Source organism: Stylophora pistillata, chromosome 1 (assembly GCF_964205215.1).
Source record: "Stylophora pistillata chromosome 1, jaStyPist1.2, whole genome shotgun sequence".
Lineage (NCBI taxonomy): Eukaryota > Metazoa > Cnidaria > Anthozoa > Scleractinia > Pocilloporidae > Stylophora > Stylophora pistillata.
The window spans coordinates 14797484-14822348 of record NC_142519.1 but is presented as its reverse complement, the minus strand read 5'-3'; the positions used below and the strand labels follow the sequence as shown (position 1 = coordinate 14822348).

The following is a 24865-nucleotide window of genomic DNA, read 5'->3' as shown; positions in this document are numbered from 1 at the left end:
AATGGGTTGCAAATGGCTCTGTGCCTTAAGCTCAGGGGTGGGCGGGTAGGATTTTAGACCTATCAGCCAGGAGGGGGGGATAAGGGGTTTGCTTTCTGGATAAAACTGAACATCTTGGTAGAGTTCTTGTCAGCCTGTTGTTGTTTTGGACTGCGTCTTATAATTCATAGTCAGACTCATGCCTTGTGGCAGCTTAATTAGTGGACCAGATCACTATGGCTGGGTTTGGAGTGGGGGGAATTTTCAATTCAAAATTGACTTTGAGTTTACTGCTTTCTTGGGTATGTTTTGGTGAATTCACAAACACACACAAACACACAAGCAAATATATACATTTATTGCATCCATTTTGAAATCACTGGTGGTCCCTGTAATCTGATTGGCTCTAATTGATGCGATTTATTCACGAATCGCACCATTTTTTGCTCTAAAACGCATCATTTTTCGCTTGACTGAGTTTTTGACGCATGATGTCAAAGTCTTTCTGTTTTGTATACAAAATAAGATGTAAAAGCGTTTCTGGTTCCGCTTTTTTTAAAACCGGCTCAGTACTGCATCAGCAAAATATTTGAATTGACCAAGTCCTGTATTTGGGCGATTTCAAAATAGATGTAATAAAGTGGTAATTGAACCTCGTAACGTGCAATTTTGGTCTGAAATCACTTGTATGATTTCAGCCCAAATTGCACTTCACTCAGTTCAATTACCATTATATATACATATAGTAGTATGTAATGGGAACAGAAATCGAAACAACAAAGGAGATGAGTAAAAAAAGTGTTCAGCCGGGAATCGAACCCGGGTCTCCTGGTTTCCGGTCAGATGCCTTACCACAAGGCCACTGAACCAACACTCAGGGTCTTAAAATAATTGAGAAGAATATGCTACCTTTCCATAACATCGAGAAATGATTAGATATTCTAGTCTTCTCGGATAGGGACGATTAAATGGAGGTCCCGTCTCCTGCAGGGTTAGGAGCAGGAGACGTTAATTTCCCACGCACGAGATTACTGTGTGATGGATGTCCTCCCCTGGGGTGGGATGGGTGGGTAACAGGACCCCCGTTGATACCAGTGTTTACTACACTGAAGAGGCTATCCTGTATAAATATAAAAATACAAAAATGTCTACTGCAAGCAGGTTACATTTGGCGCTATGGTGTGAGCAGCCCATCAAGATTCGAAACAGGGAGAGAGGAGAGCATGTGGGAAGTTTCTGAATGGTCTGGCATTCCAAACTTTTCCCAGATCCCTCGCAGACTTCTTACATGCTCAGTGCACTCGTCCGGCGCAAAACGCGGGGGTTCACCGCTCGTGTCGTAGGACCAAAGAGAGCCCTCTCGTTAGCTAGTACTCAGCTGTTGAAGCAACTCGTAGCATAAAAAATCTCAAACCGCAAGTGAAATAGAGATGGTGACCAACGATAATTCCACATCGAATTAATTTTAGCAGGTTATAAACCATCAACGACCTCAACTCAATAATCACTCTCACCATTTGACGCAGTTACTTATTTATTACATCACAAATTGATCAACTACAGGATGAATAGTAATTTGATCAAACTTAGATCCAAAGCTGTATTGATGCGTGTTGCCGGCTTCTTTACATATATTTTATCGTTGTGCAGTCAGCATTTTATCCAGTCTATAGCCTAACAATCTATCCGCTCTTGAGGAAAGGTCGAGAGAAAAACTGGAGATTTTATTTGATCTACTTAGGCTCTCGCTGCGTACAAAAATCGAGCTTCTCTGGGATCCAGAATAGCACTTTTAGCAGTGATACCAATTTGAATTGTAGTTTCACATAAAAAAATTAATAAAAGGATAAATATAGAACATTGTGCAAAAATAGGTTAAGAAAAACTGCATAGAAAGTCGCTGAATCACTTCGAAATTGTGCCTTTTAATTCAGTAGTTATCATAGAAACAATATTCACCTTTCAATGCCCTGTTCCAATTGAAGGAGAATGCCAACTGTGTTTGTGAAAATTTCCTTGTGGTCACGGTAATTTTAGAAGTAAATTGAGGTTTTTGGTGCAAGGAATAAACATAGTAATAAACGAGGTTTACCAAGTGTACTACCACCAGAGCTACACACATTCCCCCTGGACAAGGTACGAAAGCCCGCGTGATCGAGCTACAGTGCGGATGGAGGGGTCGGAGAATACACACAAGAAACCTACAAGTATGCTGTGTTTATCACTGCTGGTAGTATGCTTAGCATAGTAAGAGCTAAAGCTGTGATGATGAACTCAGCCTGGTAGCTTGTTACTGCGGCACTGGTCGTTTGTTTGGTCGTTTGTTTAGTCGTTTCGCTTGTTACTGGGTCAAAGGGCAAGCTTGATAGCTTGACCTTTTCGTTTGGGTTCTTGCCAGCAAACCACATCACCATACAATTGTCGCTTTTTTCATAAGTAAATGATTGTCCCCACATTTTGTTGCATAACCCTTTTCCGTCCTTATACAGCTGAAAATAATAATACACTTGTTATTCCAGTGTAATTAGGGTTTTATAAACTGAATTAATGACGCAAATTGGCCACCGTAAAGAGTTTCATAACTGACGTTTCGAGCGTTAGCCATTCGTCATTCGCTCTGACGAAGGACTAACGCTCGAAACGTCAGCTTTGAAACTCTTTACGGTGGCCAATTTACTTTATGAACTCAGCTGATAACACTCAAATTACCTTGTTAGTCCCACGCAACACCACAGTTTCTTTAGAAACTTGCCCCTTCATTCATTTACAGTTACAGTTCTTGATAATTGAACCTGCCGGGAGCCACGATTGATTGTAAGGTCCGATTGTCGATATGAGGGTAGTCCCACAATTGAATGCTGTTGGGGATAGGAAATGACGTTTCAAGGATTCCCACTGCTAGCTAAGACTAGCATCCAACGGCGAGCCCGTCACTAACGCGCTGTCTACATCACGTGAGGCATGAGTGTAAACAGCGGTCAGTGCGCTGGACTCTGGTCGGATGGCCCGGGTTCAAGTCCTGGCTGGGGCACTACGTTGTGTCGCTCCACTCAGATTGCTTCGTCTTTTCGGATAAGACGTAAAGCCGTAGGTCCTGTCTCCTGTAGGGTTGGGGCAGGAGACGTTAATTCCCACGCACGACATTACTGTGTGATGGATGTCCTCCCCTGGGGTGGGATGGGTGGGATGGGTGGGATGGTTGGGATGGGTGGGATGGTTGGGATGGGTGGGATGGTTGGGATGAGTGGGATGGGTGGGAAGGTGAGATCGTGACATGGACTGAAGCGACTGCCGAGACGCCTGATAAAATTTTGACGTCCGATCTCAACCTTAACAACAACATGTAAGCGCTATTGATCAGCACATGTAAATACACGCTATATAACTTGGTAAATTTATATTATTAATACCTCGCTAAATTTGCGACATTGGGAATTACTTCGGCAGCTGTATTGGCTTGAAGTGAAGTTGAAATCTTCCAGCCAATCTTCAGCACAAGTCATGTCGTTCTTGCAAGCATCAAACCATTTATCACAGTAGTCAGCACATATTGGAACCCCTTTGACGCCTCCTTTAGAGGTATGCCACTTGATTAGGCTGGGCTCACACGAATAGAAACACTCTTCGTTTTTTATGTACCTCTCGCACTCCTTTTCAAGAAAAAAAAAACAATTATTTCTAGGGGTACAAGTATTTAAGATCAGATATATTCTACTTTTATACAGCTAGAGGAATGATACGCTCCACAGGTGACATTTGCCTTCAAAACCACGTGCAACGATTGCTTTGTTTAGCGCTCAGTGTTTATTTCACACAAAGTTCAATCAAAGAAGCTTTAGTGAGCTTTCCCTGAGTTCTGGTGGGAAGATTAAAAAGTGATGCCGCTAGAAATTGAGATTTTGGAACAGTCTCCCCCGTTTAACCGAGATATTGAGACCACCACTGCGATTTCTTTTGTCTTACAACATTTAGTACAAGCAGGTGGTCGTGGTTAATATTTTTGGTACTCAGTTTTCCTTTGTACGAACCAACAACATAGTTCCTGTTTGGGTTTTTGTTTTCAGTAGTGTAGAATATCACGTACTTTGTTGTTCTCTTCTACACACCTTGTGCAAGTATTTGGGTTTGTAATTTTACTTTAGTTCTCTAACATCCACAGGCCTATGACTGATAAGTACTTAAGGACTTGTTTTAAACTTGATGAGTTAGCTGGTGGGTTAGCTGATGAATTTTACTGGTTGCTGAAGTTGTTGACTTTTACTTTTCAAAACTAGGCTTTGAGGGACCTTTTAGTGTAAGAAGAGGCCTTTAATGAGATTCGTCTTACTTTTCTTCAAAAATAAGCAGCAATCCCTTATTAATAAAGCAGTTTTTTAAAGATGCACGTCTTCCCTATGTAAGGGCGTTTCAGCGTCCAATCTTAAGGACGAAAAGTTGTAAATTTGACGGATTGAAAATCCTAGATTTAAAATTCGGGTATATTCCAAGTCTAGTCTTTGTCTTATCATATAACAATGGTTGCCATGAATGAACAATTAGAGGGTAAACTGCATTCATACTGAAATGCAGTTACCTACAGCTATAACTAACAGTCTATAATCTGGCAGGTAATCCATCACGCGCAATTTGACGGAAAACTTTTAGCTGCTCGTGAAAAGAAAGAGGCATGAAGCCAGACAAAAATTGCAGAGGAAAATGTTAGTTATTTGGACCATGAGTTCTCTTCAGAGCTCATAGAACCCCTGGTCCAACTATTACTCTCTCATATGATTGCACTATTTGTTGGTGGTGATGATCATAACTTTTCCCTGCAAATAAACGGTAATCTCTTCTGGGAATACGGAGGAAGACGGAACGGAGTTATAAGAACGCGTTTATAGTTCTTCAAGCTTCTTAACGGGGAATCGTTAATCAACTTGCAGAATCTGGCGAGTATATTCAAAAGCGCTACACGTATGCGCGCACATGCATGACCTTTTGGCTCCACAGAATGTTCTTGGCTTGTTCTTGGCTAAAAAAAAAAAAAAGCATGTACTTGTTTTAAACAGTCCAGTACATCTCATGAGTCGTGCCTGTTTGGACACGCACCAGTGATTCAATTGTTCACAAAAGTTCTTTCAATACCATTTATTAATCATGATCAAGATCCGTAGCCATATTCTTTTTAAAACTACGGCGTTGAAAAGTGAAGTAGAAGCGAGTTTGTTTCGCTTTCAAAAAGCAAAAGCAGCGCGCGCACGCGTCGTAACTAATTGGCTTAGTGTTGCTTGTTCGTGGGTAAGATGGTTCTGTCACTTGTAATAATAATAATAATAATAATAATAATAATGACCTTTATTAGCATACTTCCACATAGTGGCTCTTGGCTACTAATATAAAAACTAACTATATACATAATACTTACAATAAATCAAAATTGATAAAATAGTGAATAATAAAAATTATTAAAAACTGGATCATTGGATAATACAATTCAAGACTTTTTATTGGCTCAGCCATTATGGTATATGAGCCAATATACCATATTATAATTTCTGTACATTGTTAAATCCGGTTTCTTCTCACAAAATAAAGTCGAGAAGATTTGTCTCATATCTTGGGGGCGTTTTTTTTAATAAAACAATTATTCCACTCTCGCTTGTTGGATATGAGATGATTATAGCCAACTCGGCGCTACGCGCCTCGTTGGCTATCTATCATCTCATATCCAACGCGCGCTCGTGGAATAATTGTTAACTATACTAGATTATCCATTGTATGTCAGTATGTGTCTCTTAAGATTTATACAAAAAAGTGCATGGTCACTGCAATTCCTTAGCTCCGCAGGAAGCTTATTAAAAGCTTCTGCAGCTTGATCATATAGAGTGTTCTTCTCAATTTTGTTGGCAAGTTCTAATTTTGGTGCAGCTAATGACCTAAGACTATATCTATTTACGACGTGTTGCTTGAGTTTTAGTGTAAAGTCCTCATTGTATAATGACTTGTGCGCTAGCTTAGCTATATTAAATTCTAAACGCTCTTTGATTGTGAGCCAACCTAGCTTTCTAACATCCTGAAGTCCAGCAAATTTAGTTAACACAAAACACGCACACGTGTTCTGTACTCTTTGAAGGCGTTTGGTCTGGTACTCTGGGAGAGGACTAAACACAACGTTACAATAATCCAGTTTAGAGAGTATAAGACTTTCCACCAGTCGTTTTCTTATGTGGTATGGTGCGAAGTTTTTTTAGTTTCCGTAGTACTGCTAGAGCACCGTAACACGATGACAACAGATTCGGTATGTGTTCTTTCCATGTTAGTTCCTGATCCAGATAAACTCCCAAAAGTATGGTGCTTGAGACTTTCTCAAGTTTAATGTCACCGCAGTATACATCTGCAGAAAAATCATTTAAAGAGTGTGCGTGCGCCAATTGTCTTGTAGAGAGAAACATCCATTTCGTTTTTTCTGAATTCAACGCCAAATGGAACGATTCAGAGTAACTGCTCAGGCTTGTAGACCATATTTTTGTCAAAACGATTTGTAAGTGTTTCGTTTCACGATTAGATGTTGTTTTCTTAATTTAATCAGTTTTTTCGTCATTTATATTCATATTCTCGATTATCCGGACCCTCGATTATTCGGACTATTTTGTCTTGTCCCAACGAGTCCGGATAATCGAGGTGCGACTGTAGTGAAAATAATAAATGTAGCATATGGCGAACGGGTTATACGAATTCATTCTGTTGACTTAGAAAAGACTTGGGTACCCTCAGAGAGATAAGTAAAGTAAAACCTTATTAAGTTGTTTTCGCTTTGACTAGTTGTCAGTTAACGCTCAAAACGTTAGCTTTAGAAAAATCTAATATCTATCAAGTGACTGGTGAAAATCTTTTTCCCCGTAGATTTAAAATCTGTCAAACTAACAGACTTTTACAAAGAGAAAGCCATGCGATATGTTATTTTATTAACTTTGAGAATTATCGTAATAACTTTCACTTCTCAAATAAGTACCGCGATTTTTGACCGTTATATTCTGAACTTGCTCGCGTCGCAAATTTAGAGGCTCTTTAAGGCATTAGTACTGACTGAAAAGGTAAATGCTCTCTCTTCGAATAAAGGAAACATTTCTTTAAGTTTCTACGACATGCAGATCAAACCTATTCAGGAATTTTTAAAAATCAATCATGTGGCCACTGTCAAATTATTTTGAGATGTTTATTATCTTTTGTGGTGTCGCGGCAAGAACTGAAAAAATATCTCTGGATCTTCTAAGAATATTTGCTGATTCAAATGGCAAAATGCTCTCCCTTCGAAAAAAAAAAAAATTGACATGTAATGAGTAATTTTGGGCTGTCACGGTTGCGTAATGATAGCGTTAAGTGTAACGAGTTCGCTCCTGTCATTACAGTATTCAACAATTATCTGTCGAAGCCGAAGGCTGAGGCGGATAACACAAACTGAGGCCTTGACAATTATCGTTATCATGCGAAAACCGAATCCAATAATCGTTTTACCATGCATATTCCTGAGCTGTACTTGTAAAGACAAGAGCGCACAAAACTATCGTCTGTAGGCATGACGTCACATCTATTGTATGTAGGTATGACGTAAGAGAATGTATAGTAATTCATGTTTTTTCATGTTGTTAAAAGGTCCATATTTTACATCTCCATTAAAGCAATCTCGTTCTTGTGTGTCTCCGTTCCATACTATTTTTTTATGGGGGAGGGGGAAGGGGTAGGATTTTTAGTCGAAGATTACAGTCATGGTCTCCAGTCAGGCACGTGGAGACAGAGACAGACGTAAAGGCTACACATAAGTGTTCATATGAATCAGGCCACGGCCAACACATCGCCGCAAGTGGACACATCGTCCACTTGGCCAGAACAGGGATCGCTATACCTTGGCTATGGTCTTGGAAGGGATCAACTTTCTTTCAGACGGGATTATTGTAGTTTTTCGGGATCAAGGATCAAAATTATCCGAAATTTTGGGATCGTGGATCACAAAATATGGATAAAAATTGGGATCACTATGTTATTCAATACCTTTTTACGACCAACAACTTTTTTAATAGTGGAAAAAACAAAAGACCTCGAAAACCTGCTCACTCGCTCAGGATCCTGTTGCGACGGTGATCCGTAGAGTGATTTACGAGATTATAATGGAAGAGTTTATCTCCGCAATAACGTGGCAACATCCACATAATGAAACAGATATTACCCTAATAACACCGTTATGTAAACAAAAATTGCTTATAGTAAGAAATCATTATCCCAAATAGGCTGCTGTATTTACACCCGATTGGATGAAAAGCTCTCATCAAAAAAGGGCTTAAACGAAGTTACTGATTCGCTGCTGCAATATTTTGGTAAACGTGATCCTCGAATGGGTGCAAAGGTCTCTCTGTCACAGCGGATGCGGCTTTTTAGCGGTTGCATATCATTTTATCATTACTAGAAGCGAACGCATGGCTGATCTTAGTGAAAAGTACTTTTAGAACGCAAGTATGACATAACTTGAAATTCTCACAAAAATTATCCAAAAAAAATTGTTAGTTATTATCAAACAAAATCGTATCGATGTTCTTTCCTACCTTTGAGAGATTACCACAGTGGTGCCATGAAAAGTTATACAGAACTTCCACATTACTTTTATTGAGTTGAGCGGTGAAGTCAGCAGTACAGCACGTTTTTTCCTTCCAAGGGTGGCATTCAACATAGTTCGCTCCTTCAGCAGTTGGCCTCTGTTTGTGATAAGGTCCATCGATACATTTAGTTACCTCTACCTCATGACCAAGGCAAAATTCTCCGACGAATGCAGCAAAGAATAAGCACATAAACACACTTGAACGCGCCATTCTGTTAAATGAATATATCAAGACCACCGTAATGATGTTAATGTAAAACCCAATACAAAGGAGACACTAAATGGAGGCATTATTCCAGTTAAAACCCATCCAACTGGATCGAAACTCGAATTAAGCTCTCAAAACGCGAAAAGACAAAACAAACACGAAGAAAAACGTACAAAAACATGCCTCATTGGTAAGCAAAGCCGGGTGGTTCATACGGTCAATTGTTTACAGATATCGCAGTCGCTGCGGTGAAGATATCGTACCAGCCCGCCAAAAACAGGTATACATATATGAATATAAAGTGCTTCAATAATGATTTGCATCATAATGCTAACAATACTACCCCTCCGTCTAGAGCGCCATGTCCTGCTACCCATCACGTGAAACAACTTGCAAAGGAAACAGACAATCGAATTATATTTCCGCTTGATCGAATCGAAGACGATATTCGTCCAAGCAACCAGCGAGCCAGATTATCAGACAAGTTAGGTCATGTTGTGGGCGCAACCCTGGGAACCTGAACTAAAAATATTAATAAGAATACTATTTTACGATAACCTCGGGTTCCGACATCAATTCCTAACCATAATATTTCAAAAAATTGTGTTCATATTCAACGGCTGACCAATTAATTAGCAGGAGAGTACAGTCCTTTCCGAGCAAGCCTCTGCTTGACGCACAACGTACGTAAAGTCAACTTAATGCTTATTTACATACATTCGATTGACCCATCTAGATGGGAGTTGGGCAACCTTTGTCATGCATCTTGTTTACTTATGGCACATGTGTCAACAGACCCCACTTTATGCTGATGCGCCAAAAAAAAACGCATTTATTATTATTATTATTATTATTATTATTATTATTATTATTATTATTATTATTATTATTATGATTATGATTATTACATAGACAGATTTCCCCATGAAAACCTATAAGGCGATGGATTGCGAAAAATTGTGAAGTCATTTTTTCATAAGCCAGAGGTTGATCTCTGGTTCACACTTCCTTTGAGCTAAGTTTTCTGAACCAAGGACTACATTCAGTGGTAAGTTTTAGTAAGTTTTCATGAATAAATGTGGACCTTACCTCGGTTGATGCTCTTTCAGGGACGTTAAGCAGTCAGGACGGCAACGTCAAGGAAGACTTCGAAAAATGAATTTCTACTCTTGGTTAGAATTTTAAAAATGGCTGCATGAACTTACTGTCTCATACGACGCCACAGCTCAACTTCAGTATGACGTATAAAAGCAGCGTTGAGTTCCAAATGGAAATTAAAATAATTTGCCGTAGCGGTTTCGGTTCGCAGACGACGCAAATTTTGGCGATTTCACGTTGTTGTTTTGCATGGGACGGCTAAGAAATGTACAAAGTTTCAAAATGCACGTGCTGGGCTATTGTTCTGCCAATATTAGATCTCTTGTTTTTCCACGTCCTCGTTGCCGTCGCCGTCGTGGTTGCTTAAGGTCAACGTGGCTACCTTAAGACTTTCTCAAAGTCCGTTTCTGTGGGAGTCCAGTGGGGCGGCATAAAAAGACGACTTGGGGCAAGTCTGGGCTACCTCATGCTGATCAAATTATGTCCCCATCCCTACCCCAGCTGAAAAAAGAGCTAGAGAAAGGTTGGGAGCTAATGTTTGGTTCTGAGCCAGTACGAAATACGGTAAACTGTCCGGTAAATTGCGTCTTCACTTTCTCTCTTCTTGCATTCTTTTTTTCTCCGCTTAGTTGTCCATATTGTGCTTTGTTGAGAATGGTAACTATTGATTTGACTATTCTTGAATTATTTGGTCGCGTGCAAATATGAACTTAGCCACTGCGTCAGGTTTGAGTGTTATTTGAAGTATGAAGAAAAAAGTATTCCGGTATTGTCAATTATTGTTATCAGCATCTTTAGGTAGCACTGTTACATCAAGCTTTGAGCTCTTAACGTAAATAGACACTTTTTCACGAACAGTTTGTCATATATCGATAGCTGGTTAGAATGATCGAAACATTTCCACTTTATCGATCATTTTAGATTTGCAAATACTGGACCTTATAATTAGCCGAATAAAAATTAAACTCTATCTTATATACTAAAACGATGATTCACCTTAGTGTCTGTAAAGAGGATTGATATTTACCTTGCTGCTTTGTAACTCGGTAAATATCCACAACTATTTACCTCCAATTCGGTGAATAATTGTCGATGAGTATATCCTAAAATAGTAGATTGCTCTGATTAGCTACTCACACTCTAAATATGTTTACCTTTTCACCTCCATGCAATGTATGTAGGATTTGTGCCCAAAAACATTGTAATCATAACTGGAATAAATGAGTTAAAATCATCTTATTGTCCTACATCATCTTACTGTTTTAATATATACTATTTACCGCAGTGTGGCTGCTTTGCAGCTCAGTAAATATCTACTGGTAACCTCTTTCACTTCAGTGAATAGTTATTACCTATCAGCTACTTCGCTTCAGAATGGAATTTAATGTCAAGCTAAGTGTATTGTTTCCATCTTGTTGAAGAAGGTTTGTTTTCGTTTTCCATTTTAGGTGGAACAGTTTACAGAGAGTCAAATTGATGGTATGATATACAATGGATTGATAGAAATTATGGTGGTTTATCATGGTGCTCAACTTTAGCCAAAGGGTTGGGGGCCAATTCTCCTCAAAATACATATCCTACTAGGAGTGGGCTGCCGGTTATCCAAATCTTTACCCTTCCTTACAACATTGGACACTGTATTTTTGCTATCTTAACTTGTTTTTCATACCTGGCCTCTAATATCCATACCTAATAGGAATGAATTCTTGGCTTGTGAAAATTGTACATGGTCTCCTAATCCCATTATGCTTTTTCAAGAACTAATAAATTTTACTTGGAAATTTTAGTTGGTGATAGTTTGGTATTTTGGTTACTTTTTTTTATTGTGGTTTCCCGAAACAAAGCCCCTATATCTTTAAGGAGTTAAAGACCATTATGAAAAACTGAATATCCATTTCCAGATCAAGTGGGTACAAAAACCATTCTCTTTGTGATGGCTCACATCTGGCTAGCTTACTTATTAAAATACATAATAGAACACATTTTTGCAGACTCTATAATGTGATAAAGCCATTTGGGATGTTGGGACAACACGAGGAAAGCTTATAAATCACAAATGGAAAAAGAGTGATTTATAAGCTTTCCTCTTGTTCTCCCGACATCCTACATTGTAGAGCCCAGAAAAATAGTGCCTCTATGACATAACTAGTTTCATGCAGGCTCTTTGACCTGATTAAGCATCTGCTTGGAAACTGAATCGACCAATCAGATAATTTGTTCTAAGTAAGCTATGTTATATATGGAGCTCTATAGTTTTCATCACCCCACCCCTATCTACTGAATTGACCTATCAGAGGATTGGTACTATGTAAATTAAGTTATCAATAGCTTTATTATATGGCTGTGTCTCACAAGGACTGGAAACTACCGAATTCATGAATATGATTGGCTGAAATCAATATTGAAAGCAGTCTAGATTTTCCCATCTAGACCAGAATCTAGACCAGTCTAGTAAAAAAGGTACAAAGAATATAAAAAATTGGCATATAAGACACAGCCATATGATAAACATCTTATTAACCGAGCTAGGTCAGTCTGTATGGGAGAATCTTGACCTCGGTCACTGGTACAGACTTCAATGCATTCGGTGTGTACTGGTGACCTCGGTCAAGATTCTCCCATACAGACCTCCCGCTCGGTTAATAAGAACTAAATAATAGTTATCTCTACCCCACCCCCACTCTAACCCCTATGTATTGGGGAATTAAACAGCAATGGTAGCTCAATATTTTTGGACATTTTAAGTTGTAAACTTATAATTAATTGAATCAATTTTCCCTTGCATCATTCTACAGAATTTAAGGAGTGCTTTTCACTGTTCGATGGTGACAGTGATGGCATGATAACTGAACAGGAACTGGCACTGACCATGCGATCCTTAGGAGAGAATATCACACACGTAGAAATTGCTGCACTTATGAAGAAAGCTGGTAAGAAAAAGACTGTAATCATTTTAATTTGAATTGATGTTGGGACAAGACTAAGAAAAGAAAACTTTACCATCGCTCACCAAAGTTTAATTATAGTTTCAATTATATGTAAATTTTATTCACTGATTATTTACAAATCTGCTTGGAGTGTTATTAAATACACACAGGCATCTTATTTTAATGAACAAAACACACACAAAGAGAACTGAAGTTTAAGTCAGAGGTGATCCAGCTGATAATTATTATTATGTAATAATTATGCTTATCTTTCATGGCGGGAGGAATTGCAGTGTGACAGGAGTAACTGGCATTACTCGTAAACACATACATTAGTTAGCTATGTTATCAAAGCAAAATGGAATGATTCCCAATTTCCGATTAATTTAACTGTGCCAGTAGGTGCAATGTAGGGGCATTGTGATGACTGAAACTGTAAATTTGTTTTGTCATCTTATTTATTGGGATGAGTAGCTGAGGGTTCACATTTTCTTGCCAGGATAATACAGCAGTTTCTTTACAAACTAACTCAACTACTCAACAAAAGTTTGTGTTTCATTGATTGTCTTTTTATATACATTGAAGCTAACCAGTTGTATAGCTGTTTTTAGTTGGATATTCACCTTTCATCACAATAAGAATTTTACTATTATGGGGTAGAGGTTTATGTCTATTAGTATCTCTGTTGATTTATTATGATAGATGTTATACTCGTAACATAATCGTACACGTGCATACCACGAGGTAATTGGATATTCCAAGGGGACTAAAAAAGCACATATACTTGTAAGCTGAATCATTGTTCTTGTTTTCTTCAGTTGATTAAACTTGATTTTATAATAGACATTCTCGGTTTACTACATATATCTTATTAACCAAGCGCGAGGGCCATACTGGGAGAATATCGGCCTGAGGTCTTGACAGTACGGACCTCGCTGCACTCAGTCTGTACAAAAAAGACCAAGGGCCGATATTCCAGGACGGTCCTGAGCAAGCTTGGTTAATAAGAGATTTATTACATGACTGAAGTTCAAAGGGACACAGGTGCGGTATCATTCAGGACCATTCTGGACAGTGCCCAGTTCAATACTGAGAGAATATTGACCGGCAATAGAGCATTTTGATTGGTTGATTTTAGTTATTGTCTCTCTGACTTCCCGAGTCATGTAATAAAATAGGATTATTATCATTTCTGATCATTACCAATTACCTGACATTGTATGTCTGTTGATATCTGATCTCAACTGGACTGCTCTCTCCTATTAACAAATTTTAGGAAAGCAGAAAGTGCGGTTTCCAGAATTCTTGAAGATGATGGCAGAACAACGTAAAAAAAACCTTAACTCAGAGCATGAAATTCTGGCTGCTTTTACAGCTTTAGACAGGAATAAAACTGGTGTAGTGAGTCGCAAGCAACTTCAGCATCTAATGACAGGCACAGGGGATAAACTCACAACTGCAGAATGTAAATGATTAATTGATAAGAGTCTGACAAAAATGATTCATGACAGCAGTTACATAACAAGGAAGAGCTTATAATGTTGCTCGGTGTTATTTTACTTAAGGGTTAGAGATTGAACAGTTAACTTAAAGAGTGACTATCTCATGCTGTATTTGAGATAAAGAGAGAAATTAAACATTGTTTTAAAAGTAGCTGAACACCCTATCCTCTTGCAGGCTCCTGCATTTCAGTGGTTAGCTTGTTGTGCTAATGCTCCCTTACAAATTGTTTCTAAGTTACCCTGCTATCTATGAAACTCCTATCTATATTGCAGGGAGGAACCCTGTTTCTTCCTTTTTTTACGCTAAGTACAATGCACCCATATTGTTCCAATGCCCATATATTCTTGTAAATTATATTACCCCTAAGTTATGAATGTCCATTTGTCCTCTTACCCTGGCCTATTTAAGTACATATATTTTATCAGTGCACCTAATTCAACCAGTTCTCCTATTCCAGTGAGGTAACCATTGTCCCTGGCTTGTAATCTTCCTTTTGTAAGGTTCTATTTGTTTCATTGTCCCTATGGTTTCTCTTTATACCCATACACACTGTCCCTTTTATCAAAGTCACTCTCTTTTAATAAGTATTTTTCCCTTTAAATGTCCCAGTGTCTTTCTCATAAATTTTTATTTCTTAGATAAGACTCACGTATGTGTTTTTTTTTTTCTTGTAGTTGAACAGATGTTGAAGGATTTGAACTTGGAACATGGCAACTCTATTAATTATTCAGGTCAGAAAGGCACCATGAATTTGTAACTGCATATTCTTCCATTTTCAGAATTTACTTTTGAAAAAAAGTATTAATATAGTTTTCCTTTTCATCCCTGGAAATTCCTATAAATCACTTAGTTTTAATTTTATTTGAAAAAAAAACTTATAGCAGCCTTTTTTTATGGCCAGGACATATAAGAGAGTTTTAACGTTGTTGGATAATAATATACTAAAAGATAAGGATTACCTTTTCTTTTAGCAATGATATCTCCTAAATTTTGTTTTAGATCTTGTTCGAGCTGTGACCCACTGAGGGGAAGCTGATGGTGCTGTTGTAACGTGTTTCTCCATTACCACCCTTGTATAGCACTAAACTTTACACAACTAACACTGTCTTTTAAAGTTAACTATGAAATTTTTAATATGTCAGTTGAGGTTATTTGCAGGAAACAGGAAACTTGGGTGTAAGAATAACTGATTCAGTTGTATTATTTCGTTGTGAAAATGTAAGAAGTATTTTAGCTGCACATGTATATTTTAAAATTTTTATTTATTGTAATGTCCTGCTATTAAGTATGTTTAATGATGATGCTTTTAGATCTGTTATTTATGAACCACTTGGAATAATTAAGTGGGGTGTAGAACAGTAGCTGAAATAAATGAATGTTAGGAAATTCTGTATGTAATATTTTATTTCAATATTCCTTTTTGAGCAGGGGAAGCGTTTAAACTGGTTTTCAATTTTAAGCTTTAAACCATAAGAAACACAAGTAAAATGATCAGTCAACGAAACGTTGTGATCTTCCTTTCATAAGGTTCTATTTGTTCCATTGTCCCCAACTCAAAATGGTGTCTCTTTCTACTTATACCTATTGTCTCTATTATCAACTGAAACGTGAACTTGGGTCAATAAATTAGGTGGATTTTGTTTTTTTGTCATTCTTCAGTTTCAAAACAATTCAGCTGCTTACAGACAGATGATAACGAAAGCTTGTTATACATTTAATCCTTGTAGTTCAGCCACCTTATGTTGTAATTTAGCAATTTTCTCTTGCAGTTTTAAAACTTTCCCTTGGAGCCTCAACACCTCCTTGTCAGCCTCAGACAAGGGTGTCGTCGTTGTAGACGTTGGCTGAGCATCTTTCATTTTTTGTTCTTTTCCCTTATTATCATTGCTGGCTGTTCTTTTTTCGTCCAAATTGTTCGATTTAGAGTCTTTTTGCTGAGTTTCTTTTGCTTTTGCAGCGCTTTGTTCTGCTCGTATTTCGTCACAGGTTGTCATTTGAGATTGTCTCAAAGCATTCTGGGTCGTTGGGAGTGCATTGGCCACATCGGACCTTTCTTCACTTTCTTTTTCTTCCCCATCGACGTAATTCTGAAACATTGGACGAAGCACTGGGGCAAGCAATGCCCATATATAGAGGCAAAGACATGCGCTGCTCGAACCCATTTTGATCCAAACTGCTGGCCAAGATCTTTGAAGCCGCCTGAGGTTTGTAGAAGGTGACGGGCTGTACCAATTTGTCAACGTCATCATAATGTGCAATGAAGCCAAGAACAGTGCAAAATGGAATAAGGAATAGTTATAAGCTACATACTCGTCTTCCTTGTCTACAGACTCTACATCGTCGCTGCTTTTCGTTGGAAGGTTGTTTGCTTTTGTTTCGGGATAGTCTTTGTAGCTGATACGCCATCTGTCTGAAAAGGAGATTGTGGTTTAAAAACGCATGTTTCAGGAGCGGAGATCTTGAAAGCTTAGTAGGCAATGGAGCGTCAATGCTTAAGAAGACATGGTGACCCCATATTGGCTGAGAGGATTGCTGGTCAGGTAGTGGGCGTGCGTCCGTCCATGACCATTTTACATGAGTGTAAACATTAACCATTCGGAGGTCCCTTTCAGGCTTAGAATAATGTATATACTGTTGAAAATTTTGAAAATGTTTCTCTTATGACTAAAATGACTAAACAGAGAGACAGAGCTCCAGCGTATTATGATACGAAAATGTTACGAAAAATTTTGAATTAAATGCTCCTCGTTCATCGCAGATAACCCATTCCCCCTCCCCCCCCCCCCGCCACTAATATTTCTCCAGGTTTCCATTTCAAGTCATTAGTTGGAGAGAGGCATTATGAAGTAAAGTGTCTTACCCAAGAACACACTACGACACCCCAGCAAGGTCTCGAACCCAGACTTCTCGACCGGGGTCCAGCGCGCTAACCAATGAGTCTCCTCGTTTCACACTACACTACGTCTCTCACGTCAAATTATGAACTATAAAGTTTTTTTTCAAGATCGAACGACCTTGATGGACATCACTTCATAAATTAAGATAACAAACAACCATAGTTATCGAACTTACTTAATTTTGAAGCACTCATGGCTGTGCTAAGACTAGCATAAATGAGCATGACAAAAACAAATAGACTGCTGAAAGTTCCCTGCATACTCAAACCTGTCGTCTGGTCATAACCGGATAAGACGTAACCTGGAGGATTGCACAGATCATCTGGCTCGTGCGATAAGGCAGACCACGTGAGATACGTGGTGTAGGTTATCACGACGGATGCTTGAAACAAGCCTGAAAAAAAAAATTATCTTTAGATCTTTAGTTTAAAAAATGAGTGTCGAAAAAATTGAGATGTACGATATCTTGGGGAAGCTCAGATATAACTGCTTTCTTTCGTATTGCGCTCTCTTGGAGATAAAAGAATGATGTGAAAAGAATGATAACTTTCATAATTTAGATTATTCCCCTGCGCCTATCATCTCCGTACACAATCCCTGTCAATATAATGAAAATGAACGTTATAGCAATTTACAGAGAGTCGCGGCTAATTCCAATCGATTATCTTGTGCCTATAAAAGCCGAACAGCTTTTTTTCTCACTCATTATTTTCTCTCAATCCTTATTCGCGGCACAGTAAATTGATGCAAGGGCCCCTGTTATTCCTTTGACATCGGTGTCTGCAAGTAATCAGGGTTCTGACGTCACTTACCAGTGCCTGACTGCGCCTCCTGAACCTTAGGAAGAACGCTGATCACTGTCGCTGCGACGCACTGGCACAAGCTGAACGAGACGAAGAATAAATTGGTTCTACACTTAGCGTCCCGCACAAAGTACTTGTAAAATAAAATCACGGCAACCATGCAGAAGATAAACAGCAGGCCGGTACAAGACAGGAACGACAAATACCTGAGCAAAAGACAGAGAGCTGTTATTTCAACCAGAAGCTCAAATCACCTATCACATCAATTTTTAAGCCTTACCTAAACGTCTTTCCTATAAATACCCGCTTACCAGCACCTTGAACGACAAGGAGTCGGGGCCTTCTCCATCTTCTCGACCCAGGTCTCACTCCACGAATGAGACATGTCAACGAGCACCACAAGTTGAATGAGGATAAAAAGGAATCCACCGACCATACCAAAGTACATCCAAACACGATTAAATGAGAGTGACTGTGGTATCAATAGTGAGCATGTGATAAGAGCTGTAAAAAAATTAAATCAACATAAAAAATAATATTTTATAATTCGTCCCAAGCCAGATTACCCGTAGCAAAGAAATTTTTACTGGCCAGGTTTAAAACGCATCAGTCAATTTAACATTGGAAATCCTTTAAAACTAAGCTGATTGCCCAGATTTTTTAGGTCTGTATTCGTTTGTCAGCTCATAGCCTAATGAGCACGAGTCATTAATTGGCGCGAAAATTTTTGACTGCTGAATTTAAAAAAAATTTCGGTATCAAGAAAAGTTAGCTGAGAAATTAAGATCTAATAGAAAATAAGACCTAAGGAATAGACCTGACGAAGTAAGATTTAGAAGGCAATTAGCAATGAAAAATGTAAGTGATGTTTAACAAGAAAAATAAGGCTCTTACTACCAATCATTACTAACCAATCAACAGCAGAAACTTTATGTACCATAAACCATTGTGAATCCGAGCGCGGAACTCTTCCACACTTTTCACATTAATCGTGATCACTGACAACAATAGATAAAACAAAGCTGTTCCAAAACACACGCGATAAACTGCTGTGTAACCTACTAGATTGTCACAACTTTTTGAGTTCACCATTTCATTGCAGAAATGCGGAATAGCATTAAGTTTATCTCGCATTCGTGGAGCAGAAAGGACAAAACATATTACTGTGACGAGTAGAAGAAACAGTGTGTAATTCACGCGGGTTATAGTCGCTCTTTGATGTCCCCTGCATGCACAGCACAAGGAGCATACGCCCTGATCACCATTCGGGTCATCCTTAGAATTGTCTTTCATGTTATTTGCTGCGTTGAAATCTTTTTCATCTTACCACACTTAAGGGAAAGTTGTGTTTATGTTCATGTCTGGTGGCACAATTGTGTCGGTATAACGTCACGCAATAAAAGTGTTTTCAGCGGGAAAATGTGGCATGAGAAATTAGGTACAAATCTGCATGGTAACTTTCCAAATTGATGAAAAGAACTGGTTGTTCGTTTTTTCATACATAGATTTGTCAGGAATTTGTCGTAAAGAGATTATAAACATTTCTTCAACTACTAAGGTTATGACCCTTGTGAAAATTAGTCGCGATTTCGGTACCTAATGACATAGTTCAACGATCCTTTTATGACATAAAAGGGGAATACTTTGGGCCTAGAATTTGGCTCAACGTTCTCTGTTGTTCTTCGGTTGGTAAAGTATCGCACCACGAAATTAGACAGCCTGTATCCTGTAACAGATTCTCAGTTAATAGAGACGTGCGAAAGAATTGGTGCGCGCAAAATGGCAAGAAAACGGGCGCACAACGGTCAAGGTCGTTAGGGAAACGGTTGCATAACTTTTCACCCATACCTCGAGCGTCCGCTTACTTGCCAATTTTCCAGCACGTTACTTTTTGCGCGCTCTTTTCCCACTCGACTTCACCGACTGATAGCCTTGAGTAACGCTTGAATCATCACGTGAACTCAGATTTTTTACTTCGTCCTTCGCTCGAGACATACAATAAACGTCTTTTCTTATTCCACGACTGCACTCAAAATTTATCCATTCAAGAAGCTTTATTCGTTATCGATTCTATTAGTATACTGGAACTATCTTACATAAGGGCTCATAGCCCGGCTCAGCCAACGAGCCCTCTCACTTGGAAAAGGATCCGTCTGCAACTTCACAGCTGCTGCTTTGGGTTTCAATGCTTCAATGCTTGAGTATGATTGACTTGGATTGTTTTTTTCTCCAACACTCATGAAAAAATGAAAACACATCATTCTTTTCGATAGAGAACTACTTTGTTCGTGGTCCACAAGACACATTGAATTACTGCAAGCCGTGCTCAACTCATCAACTGAAAATGAATTCGCAGGTACCCGCATTGTGTCTAAGTTAAAATTAATAAATTGAGCTTAACTTTTTTTGAGAGAAGAAATGTCAACTAGCTTTTTGATGCCTAGCTTTTGAATACTGCGAACTAATAGGGATGTTGAAAGGGTATCACCAAACGAAATAAACAAATTATTCGAAAAATTATTATTGCAATTTGACTTTTACCTCTTTTTTCTATCCAGTGTGAGTGATAACGTTACGTGCGGTTTGGAGTTTCACCATGGCCCTTTCCTAGTTTCTAACAGTACCAGCGTATTTTTCGTATTTTCCCCCGCCATGCGCTAACGGTTCATCGATCAAGGCCCAAGAGGAGAAGGACATAAGAGAAAGGTTATTTAATAAATGGTAAACACCACAGCGTACACTATTGAGTTATGGATGCACGCAGGAGGTTGCTAAGCACGAAAGAAGCGTAAGAGTCGCGCGAGGCGATAGCCGAGAGCGACTCTAGCTTCTTGAGTGCTTAGCAAACCTCCCAAGTGCATCCATAACTCAATAGTATACGCTGTGGTGTTTACCATTTGTTTTATAACATAACATTGATACATTGTAGCTAAAGAGTTCCCTTTTATTTAAGAAATCTTACGCGACCAGAAAAAAACAAGCGCGCGCGGAAAATAGTCTTTGCATTTGCTCACGTCAGCAGCGTACACCCATGGGCAAATAGGGGACGCTAAATTGACCAATCAGAGCGCGCGCTTTACTTAAGTTATGTTATAAAATCGTTTGGCTTTATCAATGAATCAGTTATATTAAGGAATTAAATAAGGATTGGCCAGCGGATAGCCTGAATTGATTTCATCATTATTTGATGGCACTAGAGAGCTGTTTCATTTGCAATCAAATATGAGGACAGTAGAGGACAATTATATAAAATATAAACAGCATAAAAGAAAAAGAAGCCCTACGATTAAATATCTTTTTTTAATTTTTCATCTTTTGGTTTCACTGAAATCTCAGCGATGGCATTTTATTTTTGTGTATGAATATATGTTTGATACAAATTCTTAAAAAAAAATTTCGTTTATAATACAAAATAAAGTAAAAAGTGAGGGAAAGCGATGAAGTGGAAATCTAGTGAACTGTATTGAAATTTACATAGTGGTATATAGAAAAAAATCACGAGCATACTTTGTTTAAAGTAGCTATACATGCAAGGCTGCTTTTGATTCTCACTCTTAGTGGCTGCTGAAGGAAAACAGAAAGAACAAAGGCTTTTGATCTAAAATGTTTCCTGATTTTTTTTCAAAACTATTCCTTGAGAACGGAAAGCACTTTTAGAGGTATTAGATTTCACCCCAGCTTCCAGTCGAAAACTTTTTCTTTACCACCCAATACAGAGTTCTGACTCGAATCTATCCATATTGGGTATGACGAACAGACACTAAAATGCTATCCTCTTTTCGTAACGTTTTCTGTTCTTGGAATAGTAACCTCACCCGTTTCCTGTATTGATAAAATTTTATGCTGGATTTTAACGATTTTCGCCTGAAATCTAAGAATTCTTTCTTGTAGTCTGAGAATTTCCTTGGAAACCTCAGGCTCTTTGACGCTGTTGCTGAAAACGCTTTCTTGCGTAATTTTCTCGAACGGATGGTCTATTTGTATTCGCACTGGCAGAGATGGATTGGGAACCCTTATTTGTTCTTCCGAAGTTCTGTCAGAGGAGCATGATCCTTTCCGATCATTCATCGAAGCATTGCGCGAAAGTGAACTCTCAGCCAACGAAGTTGGTATGAGTTTGGGTTTATCTTTTTGTTTTTCAAAAGTTCTATCACTAACACTGCTGCCACGATTTTTATCACTCGAACAGAGAGGGTCAGTGTTACTTTGGTGTTCTGTTTTGGCTTTAGCCTCTGCTTTACTTGCCTCGCTCACACCAACATCTGTTTCATCACCTTCATTACTTTTCATCGCCTGTTGCAGTCTCCTTTTCCTAGCTTGCCTGCTTTGTTCAAGCTCTCGTTTGTCTCTATTCCTATCAACCATGGCTTCAGATGTTTTCAATTTTTCTTTGGCCTTCATGAAATCGTCTCTAAGCCGAGCAGCGCTAGCTCTCCTTGCGCTGGGTTGTCTGGCGGGTTCAAAATCCAACCCCAGATAATGGCCCCACGTCCTTCGTATTAAAGGCGCTACCAAAGTCCATATATACACCAGACAACAAATATAACTCGATGCCATTTGCACCCAGACCGCTGCCCAATTCTTTATCATTTTCTTAAAATCAACGTTTTCATCTGGACTGTGCCAGTTGGTCATCACCATCATGACATGTAAAGATGCTAAGAACAGAACAAAGTGAAAGAAAGAGTAACTATACGCAACGTCCTCGCTTTCAAGTTCTTCGGCTCCTTTACCATCCTCGTTAGAGACTTTATCTTGTTGTCGGCACTGCGTGTTTATTTCGGCGCTTTTTCGCAAGTATTCGGGGTTGTCAGATAAGGAGAGTCCCAGTTTCCCTAGCTGTGAAGTGCTAGCACGGACAGTGCACGCAAACGTTAATAAGGCAAACATCAAAAGCGCGCCAAATATCGCTTGTCCGTTCACACCAGAAACCTTGTCATATTCCAGTATGACTGCGCCAAGTGGATTGCATTTTGAGTCTGGTTGAGATGAAAGGGTATTCCATGTAAGATACATGGTGTATATTGTAATGACTGAAGACTGCAGGAGACCAGCTCCCGTCGTTTCTTCCTGTATTCGGGGAAGCACAGAAATGATTGTAGCCAGCGCACAATGCCCCACGTTAAAACTGATATAAAAAGTGTTTGCTTTGCATTGTGATATATCGTCCGGGTTGGTGAAGAAAAGATAAAACATCACAGCCGCCGTGACAGAAATAGAATACACTAAAGCGGTTGAAAAGGCCAGCGAGAAATACCAACATTTCGTGTCCAGCGTGTCCATTTTCTCTGCCCAAGATACACTCCACGAGTGACCAAAGTCGATGACAAGAATTATTTGAATGAGGATGAACATAAATCCACCTGTAAGTCCAATATACATCCATATCTTGCTGATGAGTTCTGAACTCGGTAGATAGAATACGAATCCTATTATCAAAACCATCAGGGAGAGTTTGATGTACCAGAAACCATTGTGAATCCTTGCGCGAAACTTTTTCCTAGAGTGAACGTTGTAAGTGAGGAATGAAAATAATAGAAAAAACATAGACATGGCGATTGAAACTCTGTAAACTGCTCCGTAGCCAACGAAGTTGTCGCAAGTTTGTTTAGATGCGAGTTTCGTGCAGAGGAACGGAATTTTGTCCAGATATACTCGCATATTCGGTGAGAGCATTACAAGGCAAAGAACTGTACCAAGGAGGAGAAACAGGGTGAAGTATAGCCTCGATCTGATACCACCGACTTTCTTTTTACAAAATAAACTGCACGCTGCTGAGCCCGCGCAACAAGCGACTTCACTCGCGACTTCCGCTACGCCCAGAGTCTGTAGAGCTGCTCCCATAGAAACCCATAAAGAACTCTGGGATAGGTTGAACAATAAACAAAGGATCACTCAGAACCATTCAACTATGCCAGGCCTTTCTAGGTGTTCAACTCCAGCACAAAACCTTGCGTTTTGCCTTTTATCTAAAATAAAATCAAGCTGCTGTTTCCCTCTTGCTATGAAGAGACCACGAATCCTGATTAGAACGGCTGTGCAGTAGGAAAAATTTTCAGTTCGTTCTTGTGTTCTTAGGGTTGTCACTCTTTGTATTGTTTACGATGCGTTGTAAGCAATGTTGTGTTAGCTAGCTCTTCTTAGGTAGCAATATTCAGAAAAGATCTTCCTTCAATAATTTTTCAAACAAATGCTCGGGAAAAGAATTGAGCTCGTTTGCTCTAAAACCACACGAATGAACGATTAGCTATCGGTCGATTTAGTTTGTTCAACAGATGAATGATCAATCGACAATCCATCGCCAGTAACGATTGCCGTCCATACTCCATATACTCCACATAACTAAAACGAGGTTCAGTGCAAAGTAAAAGGTATGTTTCTTCCTAAGTGAAGTTCAAAATTCGATGTGGTAGATGCTGAAACTCACGATCAAATTGCCAGCTCCTCTGCGGAAACGCCTTGAAATTGCGTACTTTGGTAATGAACGAAATTACTGATCAATCGCGCGTAAAATTCACCTCAGAAAACACCGTCTTCCAATAGACGAGATCTCCAACTGGCGTGTGATTCGAACGAAGACAATTTTGATCTTTTAACTGCTCCTTTTTTTGGATAAATCTTGGATATCGCCCACGACCATCCAGAACTTTTCACTTTTTTCTCCCGAGCTACTTGTTGCATGGAGTGTATTGTTATTTTTGGTCGTGACAGGATTGAAACCAAATTACGCCACCAGTCAGCAGGTGAAAGAGTCAATAACCGGCCGCTTGAGTCTGCCATACAGGCCTACTGAGGACAGCGTAGAGTTTTAGAGGCAAAGC

General features: G+C 39.0%; 3 protein-coding genes and 1 pseudogene across 8 annotated transcripts; 1 reads left to right on the top strand and 3 right to left on the bottom strand.

Moving 5' to 3' along the window:
- Positions 1-1495: 1495 nt before the first annotated feature.
- Positions 1496-10048, bottom strand: LOC111324304 (riboflavin-binding protein). Of its 3 annotated transcripts, none has more exons than XM_022927836.2 (4): positions 9906-10048; positions 8556-8820; positions 3390-3629; positions 1496-2468 (listed from the first exon to the last, which is right to left on the bottom strand). In XM_022927836.2, exons 2-4 carry the CDS (start codon positions 8817-8819, stop codon positions 2181-2183), a joined length of 792 nt encoding a protein of 263 aa, XP_022783571.1. In that variant the 5' UTR covers position 8820; positions 9906-10048; the 3' UTR covers positions 1496-2180. The 3 variants fall into 3 exon arrangements, with proteins under 3 accessions (XP_022783571.1, XP_022783569.1, XP_022783570.1); XM_022927834.2 differs by lacking the exon at positions 9906-10048 and adding an exon at positions 8990-9591; XM_022927835.2 differs by lacking the exon at positions 9906-10048 and adding an exon at positions 9000-9590.
- A 208-nt stretch (positions 10049-10256) lies between these two features.
- LOC111324305 (uncharacterized) lies at positions 10257-15730 on the top strand. 3 transcript variants are annotated; one of them, XM_088739685.1, is made up of 6 exons: positions 10257-10478; positions 11363-11393; positions 12710-12844; positions 14118-14306; positions 15019-15075; positions 15344-15730. In XM_088739685.1, the coding sequence occupies exons 1-6, from the start codon at positions 10395-10397 to the stop codon at positions 15367-15369; spliced, it is 522 nt and encodes a 173-aa protein (XP_088595811.1). In that variant the 5' UTR covers positions 10257-10394; the 3' UTR covers positions 15370-15730. The 3 variants fall into 3 exon arrangements, with proteins under 3 accessions (XP_088595811.1, XP_088595804.1, XP_022783572.2); XM_088739678.1 differs by having other exon boundaries at positions 10257-10490; XM_022927837.2 differs by having other exon boundaries at positions 10257-10571.
- On the bottom strand, positions 15731-20063 carry LOC111324285 (serine incorporator 1). 2 transcript variants are annotated; one of them, XM_088739647.1, is made up of 5 exons: positions 18956-20063; positions 18356-18548; positions 18054-18250; positions 17510-17635; positions 15731-16754 (listed from the first exon to the last, which is right to left on the bottom strand). In XM_088739647.1, exons 1-5 carry the CDS (start codon positions 19335-19337, stop codon positions 16051-16053), a joined length of 1602 nt encoding a protein of 533 aa, XP_088595773.1. In that variant the 5' UTR covers positions 19338-20063; the 3' UTR covers positions 15731-16050. The 2 variants fall into 2 exon arrangements, with proteins under 2 accessions (XP_088595773.1, XP_022783541.2); XM_022927806.2 differs by having other exon boundaries at positions 17417-17635; positions 18956-20062.
- Positions 20064-21325: 1262 nt separating this feature from the next.
- LOC111324352 (putative serine incorporator pseudogene) lies at positions 21326-24727 on the bottom strand (annotated as a pseudogene).
- Between the last annotated feature and the right edge of the window lie 138 nt (positions 24728-24865).

What these genes read in the sequence shown, in the direction of transcription:
- LOC111324305 (XM_022927837.2), top strand. Translation starts at nt 10,395, where the DNA reads ATGTCCCCATCCCTACCCCAGCTGAAAAAAGAGCTAGAGAAAGGTTGG. An exon ending in ATTGTGCTTTGTTGAGAATG is followed by an intron (nt 10,572 to 11,362) that starts GTAACTATTGAT and finishes TTTCCATTTTAG; the next exon opens with GTGGAACAGTTTACAGAGAG. An exon ending in CAACTCTATTAATTATTCAG is followed by an intron (nt 15,076 to 15,343) that starts GTCAGAAAGGCA and finishes ATTTTGTTTTAG; the next exon opens with ATCTTGTTCGAGCTGTGACC.
- LOC111324304 (XM_022927834.2), bottom strand. An exon ending in ACTGTGGTAATCTCTCAAAG is followed by an intron (nt 3,630 to 8,555) that starts GTAGGAAAGAAC and finishes TTTCTTGAAAAG; the next exon opens with GAGTGCGAGAGGTACATAAA. An exon ending in AATGTCGCAAATTTAGCGAG is followed by an intron (nt 2,469 to 3,389) that starts GTATTAATAATA and finishes TATTATTTTCAG; the next exon opens with CTGTATAAGGACGGAAAAGG.
- LOC111324285 (XM_022927806.2), bottom strand. Translation starts at nt 19,337, where the DNA reads ATGAAAGACAATTCTAAGGATGACCCGAATGGTGATCAGGGCGTATGC. An exon ending in GGAGGCGCAGTCAGGCACTG is followed by an intron (nt 17,636 to 18,053) that starts GTAAGTGACGTC and finishes TTTTTTTTTCAG; the next exon opens with GCTTGTTTCAAGCATCCGTC. An exon ending in CATGAGTGCTTCAAAATTAA is followed by an intron (nt 16,755 to 17,416) that starts GTAAGTTCGATA and finishes TCTCCTTTTCAG; the next exon opens with ACAGATGGCGTATCAGCTAC.